Source organism: Tupaia chinensis, unplaced genomic scaffold (assembly GCF_000334495.1).
Source record: "Tupaia chinensis unplaced genomic scaffold, TupChi_1.0 Scaffold000182_1, whole genome shotgun sequence".
NCBI lineage: Eukaryota > Metazoa > Chordata > Mammalia > Scandentia > Tupaiidae > Tupaia > Tupaia belangeri.
In genome coordinates this window covers 5878389-5888302 of record NW_006159657.1, presented here as the reverse complement: position 1 = coordinate 5888302, position 9914 = coordinate 5878389, and the positions used below count along the sequence as shown (strand labels likewise).

The window sequence follows — 9914 nt, the reverse complement described above, 5'->3', positions numbered from 1 at the left end:
TCTGAGTTGAGTGGCTGCCCCTGCCCCCACTCCCACCCCAGACCCCACAGCTCCAGCAGGCTGGATAAGCTAGAACTTCTGACCGGCCCAGTAGTTGCCTTTGTAGGAGGCTCACTGTGGGTTTTTCCTTAAGTCTCTAACATTCCGTGAACGACCACAGTTCTAGGCACGCGGGGAGAAGATGTGGACCAGCTGGTGGCCTGTGTGCAGAGCAAACTGCCAGTCCTGACCTGCACTCTGCAGCTGCGGGAAGAGTTCAAGCAGGAAGTGGAAGCCACGGCAGGTCTCCTATATGTTGATGACCCTAACTGGCCTGGAATAGGGGTTGTCAGGTAAAGTTTCGGCTTGCCACGTGACGTTAAAGACTTTGTCGTCTACGAAACATGAGGGGTCTTTTTGTGAACCAGCTTAGAAATCCCAAATGAATATGTGCAACCACAAGATACTCATATAACAAAAGTTCATCTAGGTTGTCTGGGCATTTACGAAAGCACAGTGCGGGCAGGTGACAGGGCCCTCCCTCGTACTGGCAATTGAGTTGCTTTATATTCTTGTAGTACCAGCCCTCAGTACCAGGGAGGAGGGGCAGGTGGGTATGTGATGCCAGACAGTTACTATCTGGAGTATGAAGGACCTCAGAAAGTTCATGGGACGATGGAGTTAAAAAGTATGAAGTTTTTTAGTGCAAAAATTTAGAAATCCATGCATAGTTTTTTCATGATGTGCATTTTTCCATGAGCTGTTGGAAAGCTTGTTATAATTACGTATCATGCAGAGAAAGCACCTGATTGCCCAGGGAGGGAATGCTCCTGCCCCTCCCGTGGCTGCCCAGTCCTTGGAGGCGGCCTTCAGACTCCTTTCAGGTGAGGCAAGGAGCCAGCAGGTGGCATGGTGGCTAAGGCACCGGACTCCACGTGGCCAACCATGGTTCAAGTCCCAGACTTGGTGGCTTAAGAATCATGCTGGGCACATATGTGTGCATGCCCAGAATCCTGAGAAGAGAATGGAGATAGGATTGTGGCATGGCCATCCCCTCAGGGGGTGATTTCTCACTTATCGTCTCACTCTCTCTGGTGAGTGCACACGCCCTATGGTAAAAATCTTTTTTTTTTTTTTTTTTTTAAAAAGGCAAATCTCCTTTTAATTGCAAATAGTGAGACCTCCAAATCTTGCTCCCTCCCTCTTATTGGATCTAAAGTTTAGGCTTTGCTTGTCACAGTCTTGAACGTTTTCCACCTCGAGACTGTGATGACTATTTTTTGCCCCATTCTACCCTTACTCTCGGTTAGTCTGTACTCCCTGGTAACCCTGTGCCTGAGGAGACGCTTGGTCGTGTAGACTGAGGTGTGGCCATTCGATACTGTTTACAGGTATGAACATGCCAACGATGATAAGAGCAGTTTGAAGTCAGATCCAGAAGGGGAACAGATCCATGCTGGACTCTTGAAAAAGTTAAATGAACTGGAATCCGACCTGACATTTAAAATGGGTAATTACTATTTTTGTAAGTCAACTGTGGACTTTAGAAGACCCTTTTCTAGGAACCAGCAGATGGTGTACTGGTTACATTACTGGGCTCCCACATAGTCAACAGCTGTTCAAGTCCTGGACCCAGAAGCTTGAAACACGCTGGGTACATGTGTGTGTGTGCCCAGAATCCTCAGAGGAGACTGGAAGAGAAGGGATTAAGGGACTGTAGTGTGGCCATCCCCCTATGGGTGATTTCTCGCTTTCTGTCTCTCTGGTGAGCACATGTGCCCTAAAGCAAAAATCTCTCTTAAAAAAAAAGAAAAGCCTTTTCTACTTGGCTTAAAGGGAAAGGGGTTTTATCTCTGGAGGAACTTTGGTTTGGTCCGGGTGAAGGTGCAGTTCTCCCTAGGGTGGGGTGTCTCCCTTCCCACCTGCACCCCTCTGGCATTTCCCTCCCCTTGGAGTCTCTGTAAAGGACACTCCTGTTCACGTGGTCAGGCTGCAGTGCAGGAGAGTGGGCCATGCCTTGCTCATGGCAGAGGACGTGGGGTCCACGTCTGTCTGTCGCTCCTTCCTGCAGGCCCTGAGTATAAGAGTATGAAGAGCTGCATTTACATTGGCATGACGAGCGACGATGTCGACGTTTCCGAACTGGTGGAGACCATTGCAGTCACAGCCCGGGAGATTGAGGAGAACTCACGGGTCTGTAAGACCGAGCACTGTTTTAGCCCATTCCTGGGCTTTGGAGGACATAGTCACTTCCCTGGCAAGGCCTAGGAAGGCTTCCTAATCGGAGCTGGGTGCTGGGATGTGCCTGTTTGGGGGGCTCTGCCGCTGGTGATAGAGCTGCTCCTGTGGGCCAGCTGGTGCGCAGGGCCAGGCCACAGGCCCACAGGGTGGTCTCCAAAGCAGGTGTTTGATGCCCTAGAAGTCACTCAGAAGGAAAGAAAGGGGACCACAGCCAGACTGGCCTCAAACAGAACCATGTGTCCTATGGTTCACTTTTGGTGGGGTGAGAAGAGAAGGCAGTCTGAAATGAGGCTGAGGAGCCTGCCTTGTTCATCTGGGGAGAGCGTGTGTTTTCTGTTGATACAACCTTCGGTTCTAACGAGTTTTCCCTCCTCTGTTGCCTGGCAAACAGGGCTGCTCTCCAGGGTGTATATGCCCAGCCTCCATAAGATTTTATAAGCTCTTCTATTTGATTTTCTATTTTATTTTTACACTGGCATTTAAGTGCAGAATTGCATTTCCTGACATACTTTTGAAAATGTCTCCAGTGCTGTATCAGCTTATCTAGGCTCCAGGCAAGAACAACTAATGCCTTTCCTGGTCCTAACACAGCTTCTAGAAAACATGACAGAAGTCGTTCGGAAAGGAATCCAGGAAGCTCAGGTTCAGCTGCAGAAGGCAAATGAGGAACGACTTCTGGAAGAGGTGAGGCCACAGTGGGACTTCCCGGGCATCAGGCTGGGTAGGGGGCGCCGAGCAAAGTGACCTTGAGTGATGGCGTGTTTTGCAGGGCGTGTTGCGGCAGATCCCGGTAGTTGGATCCGTGCTGAATTGGTTTTCTCCTGTACAAGCTTCACAAAAGGGAAGAACTTTTAACTTAACAGCAGGTAGGCTGGACTAGCCTCTGCGGAGATCTCACCAACCCTGAGGGTTTTAACCAAGTGCCCTGGGGTCCCAAGGCACCTCAGCCACGCAGCCCTTTGAAGGTCCCAGTCTTTCTCCCTGGGTGCTGTGCCAGGAAACTAAAGGGACAGGTTTGTCTGCCCTTGCGGCTCTGTCACCCTCCTCCCACCCAACAACTGAAAACAGAACCAGAGACCCATTTCTGCAGCGCGCAGGCTCCTCTTCCGGAATTCGGTGAGAACGCGTGCGTTCAGCTGTTTGGACTCTCGAGGCGGTGTGTCTTGGACATCGTGGTTCAAGGTTAAAGTCTGTGCAGCCCTTACTAGTCTTTTGCCCCACCAATGGCTGCTTTCCGAAGGGGAAATTCAAAGGTGTGGTAGACAGCACTGGGACATGTTTCCAACGAGGCAACCAGCTCTGGGATTGGAGAGGACATTAGAGTATTGGCTCGTCCTTTCCTGTTTCATGTAACAGTTGCCTAAACCTGAGGTCCTTCCCCAGGAGGTGGTGACTGCACTGTCATGATGGCAAAGAAGTACTGGACTTTTCATCTAGGCTTCAGCCCTTACCGAAAAGGCATCCATACCTTGTTGCTAAAAGGCGTTTCCCAGTCGGCCTGACTGCAGACATGCTGCTGCCCGAGTGTTCACATGCCCACAGAAGACGGGAGAGGAGGGAGCCACACTGGCGGGGCCGAGGCTCTGGTGGCCGACAGGGCTCAGAGTCAGAGTTCCCTTGGACCCCCTCAGCGTGTTTCAGAAGTGCCATGTCGCCAGCAGGTTGAGGGAAGCTGAGTTGCTGGAAGAAGCTGATTAGAGGCGAAGCTGAGTGGGGCTGGGGTCGTCTCTCAGGCCAGCCTGTGCCAGGGGTCTCTGCCCACCCCTCCTTTCTTTTTCTGCAGGCTCTCTCGAGTCCACGGAACACACGTATGTCTACAAAGTACAAGGTACGGGAGTGACGCCGCCTCCAACCCCCTCGGGCGTTCGCACTAAACAGAGACTTCCAGGTACATAGCATCTCCACCGTGGGGTCATTAGCACTGACGGAAACTGGCTCTTCCCCGGGAGACTGCGCCTTCATCCGCGACACGTAACGCTTCCCCACATTTGCTAACTTGCATTCCTTTGTTTTCTGGGTTCTTTGCCCCTGCTCTTTTTCTTCATTTAAGACCAACTATCATGTCCCCCTTACATTTCCGCTCAGTAGCCTTGGGAGTTGGCCTTGAAGAACCATTTCAGTGGGCCAGCCTGTGGCATGGTGGTTAGAGTGGCTGGGTCCCACAGGACAGATGGCACAGTTTCAGTCCCAGACCTGGTGGCTTGAGAAACACTGGGTGTGTGTGTGTGTGCGTGCCTGAAATCCCCAAATGAGGGTAGATGGAGAAGGTATTTGCAGCATGGCCATTCCCCGTGGGAGCTGCTTTCTGTCTGTATCCAGCAAGCACTCGTGCCCTCCAGCAAATTTAAAAAAATAAAGCCTCCCAGTTGCACTCCAGGGGGGCAAGGTCTGGTAAGATGGCGCTCCTTTAACCACGGCGTCTACTGTCCTGAGGGTTCCTGATCACAAGCTCAGGGTTCCCAGCTGGGGAACGTGTAGTGCTGGGAAGGGAAACAGCTTTCAGCTCTCTATCTTGTGAAGTGCTTCAGTCAGGAGTACCAGGGATTTCTGCTGAAGCCGTTATTAAATAAAGCAACTGCATGTTGGACGGAGAGCCTTTCTGAGCTTTCGACGTTGTTCTCTATCCTTCTCTAGGCCAGAAGCCTTTTAAAAGGTCTGGGAGAGGTTCCGATGCTTTGAGTGAGACCAGCTCCGTCAGTCATGTCGAAGACTTAGAGAAGGTGGAGCACCTGTCCAGCGGCCCTGAGCAAAGCACCCTGGAGGCCAGCAGCCCAGAGCCACACCCAGGAGCGCCCAGTTCCCAGAAAGCTGCCCAGCCCGAGGCCCTCCAGAGGGCCCAGTGCCCTGAAGATGACCGTCCACAGGTAGAAGAGCCGGAGAGCTTGAGATAAAATGAGTGTTCAGTTTGAGACTGTGCTGTTGTTGCAGGGAAGATGAAGTTTTATTGAAATGTGAACTGTGCCACATGCTAATACAATAGAGGTTACCGTTATTTGTGCTTCACTGGGATTTTCGCACAAGGACATGCCTGAAAACCAGGCTTTCAAGAAGGGCAGTCGGTTGTGTGACTTTTTGTGTGTGTAGAACAACCAACTACTGTCTCTGTCCTACTTGACTGTAGTAACACCATTTCCCCCAAGTTTCCGTAAACACTTTCATTCACAGAGAACACTAGAACTAGAACTTCAAGTGTCTGCCACTTGAAACCCCGGCTCTCCCCTTTCCCGGCATCAGCGTTGAGTGTGGTTAGGCTGCACAGGCTGACTTCTGGTTGAACAGCTTTGGTTGGAACTCTAGGTTCTCTGCTGTCTGCAGAAGCGCGATGGCACGTCGCTGCCGTCTGTTTGCTGGGTCTTCAGTAGGATCGAGTCGCAGTACATAGCTGGATGGTTTGGCTGACAGGAGAACGGCTGCAGTGGGTTGTAAATAAGGGTCAGAGGCCCTCTCCTGCCATCCCGGCTGTGCTATTCCTGGAGACTGAAGTAAGGACTGTGTCCACTCGGGCTGTGGCTGTGGCAGGACTTCGGTCTAGGAATGTCCTCTGCCACAAACCCACTTCTCCTCTTTGTAAACAAACTGAAGAAGTCGTCTATTCAGAGTAACTGTAAAGTCTCTTCCTGACCATAGATATACATATGTATATTTTTACATAGCGGTAAAGCTTTTAAATTGGCACCCAAGTACAGACAGCTTATTAGTTAATGTTGCAACCCCTGTAGATGCCACCCTGAAGAGCCTAACGTTAAATGTCGTACAGCCCCTGCTTCCGTTTGAGCTCTGCAGTCAGCCCCCTTTGATCTCTCACTGAAGCTCTCGCAGCTTCTGTCCCGCTAGCAGTTCACCCTGTGGCCCGACTCAGCAACTAGAGCCAGGAGGGTAAGCTCGCGCAGGCCGGCCCGCCCCGACTGCTTGCTGAACTGACTGGAAATAGGCTCTTACTCACGAAAGCCCGTCTGCTTTCCAGAAGCCCTGCACTACCCTGTTCCTCCTCACAAGCAATGGCCTCTGTGCCTTCTTAGTCCAGCAGTCGAGCTGCCGGAGAGCGGAAGGTGGTGGGAACTCACCCTGGGCTTGCGGACTGTCGTAGTGGAAGCCTTAGTCACACCACATTAAGCCTTTAATTACACTCTGATTTGATGTGATTTCTGACATTTGGCACTCGTCAAAATGCAGTTTTCCTCTTCTATTTTTGTTTTTGGTGCAGATGATTAAACAGTCTTCCCTGTTCATTTGGTGCAATGAAGTATAGCAGATAAAATGGGGGAGGGGTAAATTATCACCTTTAACAAGATTAATTTTTAAATGTTTTTATATATATTTGGAACTGTTAAATTGGTTTTCCTGAAACAGAATTTCACCCTTGAGATACTATTTGAATGTTGGTTTCAATAAAGATTCTTGAAATTGTTACCAGTGAGTTCAGTTTATAAATAGTACTGTTAATCAGGTGTGGTGACTTCCTTTTGGATAGCAACTTCAGAAAATAAAAGGTTTCTAAAAATATAACTTCAAAGCAGCCACAATTTGGGCATTTTAGTGACTTTACACCTAAAAGAACAGATTTAACAGTGGCTCTGTACTACTCTCAGATTAAATTTAGCTTCGTAGGTTATCTGTTTTAGAGATAATTATATTGAAGAACAGCAAGATCGAATCTTGCTTCTTTCTGAACTATCTCATTTGCCTAGAAATAAAACAGTTTTGGGCTTAAACTCTAAGATATTTTAGGGTTTAAAAAAAATGGCCCTAGATGTTTAAATTCTCACTGAACTTTTTTGCATTTTAAATACTTTTTTTCAAACAAACTCAGTCACAGTGTTTTTCCTGTCCACTAATGTAGCAGAATTAGGAATACTTACCCAGGTACCTGAAATAGCTGTTCAGACAGCAGCGAATGGTAGGTTTCTCCCCTGCCCTCTCAGGCCACAAACGGCAGCCGGACGGCAACTTTTCAGTGACGCGCAAAGTGAACGTAAACAAATACCTTTGCCAAAATAAGGTTTTATTTGGGAAGTCACTCGAGACACTGAGTCAGGGAGGAGCCCAAGACTCAAAGGATGGAGTTCAAATGTACTTTCTTCCCGGCCCCGCCAGTGGTCTTTGCTCAGGCCAGAAAGCTGCATTCTTTGGTAATTCTCCTTAGCTTCCTGGAGAAGAGATCTTTTCCCATAAACCATCTTCATTTTTTTTGTAGAGCAGAGCTTTATTTCCAGGAAACAGTGAGTTAGTTGGAGATGGATGTTTCTTTAAAAACATCAAGGTAGATCTAATATGGTCAACAAAGTGGGGGGGCTCGGCCAGAGGTGACGTGGAAAGGTTCTGGAAAACAAGGTCACGGGTGTGAGAGGACAGCAGTGTTGGGGCTAGTCCCTGCCCTGACAGAGATGGCAAACACAGTTGCTGAGACTTTCTGTTCCTTAGACAGTGACGAGCATGTCCTCAGGCCGCCGTAGCGATCGGGTGAGAGTAAGAAATGAAGTGGCCTGGGTGCACGAGCAGTCGACTGCTCCTGCTTCCCCTGCCCACATTCTGTCCGGACGTGACTTTTCTCCAACCGATAAAGTAAAATGGGGTCTCCTAGTGGCATCCCAAAGAAATCACTACTCCCCACGGAAGGAAAAACTGCTATTCTCTAGACTAAACCCTTTTTCTTCTTACAGATGAGGAAGCCAGGGTCCAGAGATTTAAGATACATACAACCTGTAAATTCTCACCTCTAATATTTGCTTATCATCTTGCTGCAACCAGAAATCCACATGTGGAAAAGGCGTCCAGGAATACGGTCCTATACGAAGTTGTTCTGTCTTGGCATCGTAAATGCTAATCATCTAAAAAGAACATTCCGAGCATAGAATTTAAGGAATTACCAGCTTCTCGACCCCTCCCATGAATGCCAGCTTCAATGTAGTCTAGCACTTAAGGCATTTCCCTGAATGATAAGCTCTTAAGAACTGTGTCTTACCTAGTAACAAAGCTGCCACCTACTGAGTACTCCAGTGTGTTGCTACTGCGCTTTGTGGGTACATAATTGTGTTGAGCCCTGACACTAGAAGTTTCTGCAGGAATGTGGCATTTTTCCCATTTTGGGTGAAAATCTAGACTCAGCTAGAAGGCATAGTTCCAGGCGCGTCCAGTGAGGATCAGAACTGGCCTCACACCCAGGTGTATCTGACATGTGAAATCCGTCACTGCTTCATTAACTGTCACTCATTATTGATGTCCCCCACACAGTTCATCACCGTGCAGTTTGTTTCTGACATCCACTTGCCAGAGAGAGACAGGGAGAGAGAGAGGAGGAAAGTACCCCCTAGTGGGGTGTGGTCACACTGCAATTCCTTCTCCTCCATTTCTCCATCCTGTAGGGATTTTGGGAATGCACATGTGCCGAGTGTGTTTTTCAAGCTACTAGAGCCAGGATTCGAACTGTGTTGTAAGCCATGTGGGATTCAACTCTCCTAATCACCAGGACATCCCTGTAGTTTAAAATCACACAATACCTATTGCTCTGGCAGAAGAAGGAAAAACCCACTTCTAAATAATTCCTGGGCCAGCCAGTGGTATGGTGGTTAAGGCAGGTGGATCCCATGCCGCCAGTTGCATAGTTTTGAGTCCTGACCCAGAGGCTTGAAAAATACTCTGGGTGCATGTGTGTGTATGCCCAAGAAGAGGATAGAAGGGATTGTGGTGTGACCATCTTCCCTGGGGGGTGGGGCACTTTCTCACTTTCCCTCTCTGGCAAGCACACATGCCTTCTGGCAAATTAAAAAAACATTTGCTGGGGACCAGCAGTTAGCTTAATGGCTATGTCACTGGACTCCCATGTAGTCGACCATGGTTCAAGTCCCGGACCTGGCGGCTTAAACTCACACTGGGCGTGTGTGCATGCACACCCAAGATCCCAAGAGGAGAATGGAGGAGAAGGGATTATGGGTGGCCAAACCCCATGGGGGGTGATTTCTCACTTTCTCTGTCTTTCTGGCAAGCGCACGCGCCCTATAGCAAAAACCTCTCCAAAAAAAAAAAAAAAAAAATTCCCAAGTTTGCCAGTGGTAGTTTTCAGCTTAACCAGCAATACTCAGTTTTGGTTACCGAGACTGTAAGATGTTCTGAGTATTGACTAAATTAAGGCCATTGTGCTACTTTGAGAAAGTGCAGAAGAAATCCTGTAAATGTTCAGAGTTGGCAAAACTAAGCAGCGTGAACCCAGACATTTTGCGGTGAGTGTCAGCACTCACAAGCCCATTTCTTTTGGGTGCTCTGAATGTGATTTCTGTTTTTTACCCCACACTTGAGCATTTGTAAGAGAATTCTTTTACCTATTCCTCAAATGGCTTGTAAGCCTTGGATTTTAATTTTTCGAACTTTTTTTTCCCCTCCCATTCTTACCATAGGGCGCATGTGCTCGCCAGTGAGACAGTGAGAGGGAAAATGAGAAATCACCCCCCAAGGGGGATGACCACACCACAGTCCCTTCTTGTCTTCTCTCAAGACTTTTGGGCATGCACGCACATGTGCCCGGCGTGCTTTTTAAGCCACTGTGTCAGAGACTTGATCCACGGTCAGCCACGTGGGAGTCTAGCACCTTAACCACTATGCTACCTGCTAGCTCCTATTTTTCTTTCAAATTAAAATGTTAATTAACTAAAAAGCACCCTAAGGAAATGAGACGGATAATCTGACTTGATCATTCTTGC

The 9914-nt window shown here is 48.6% G+C and overlaps 2 protein-coding genes across 2 annotated transcripts in view; one reads left to right on the top strand and one right to left on the bottom strand.

Moving 5' to 3' along the window:
• Window positions 1-7962, top strand: part of PDXDC1 (pyridoxal dependent decarboxylase domain containing 1) — a 67333-nt gene extending 59371 nt beyond the window's left edge. Inside the window, exons 18-25 of the mRNA XM_014587078.2 lie at window positions 161-332; window positions 1371-1489; window positions 2051-2172; window positions 2812-2904; window positions 2990-3086; window positions 4004-4048; window positions 4855-5084; window positions 7881-7962. Of these exons, the coding sequence (XP_014442564.1) occupies window positions 161-332; window positions 1371-1489; window positions 2051-2172; window positions 2812-2904; window positions 2990-3086; window positions 4004-4048; window positions 4855-5084; window positions 7881-7940 (938 nt within the window). The 3' untranslated portion in view covers window positions 7941-7962. The remainder of the gene's footprint in view (window positions 1-160; window positions 333-1370; window positions 1490-2050; window positions 2173-2811; window positions 2905-2989; window positions 3087-4003; window positions 4049-4854; window positions 5085-7880) is intronic.
• Window positions 7202-9914, bottom strand: part of NTAN1 (N-terminal asparagine amidase) — a gene marked incomplete at its 5' end in the record, with an annotated part of 10500 nt that continues 7787 nt past the window's right edge. The window contains 2 exon segments of the mRNA XM_014587079.1: window positions 7202-7539; window positions 7935-8048. Of these exon segments, the coding sequence (XP_014442565.1) occupies window positions 7360-7539; window positions 7935-8048 (294 nt within the window).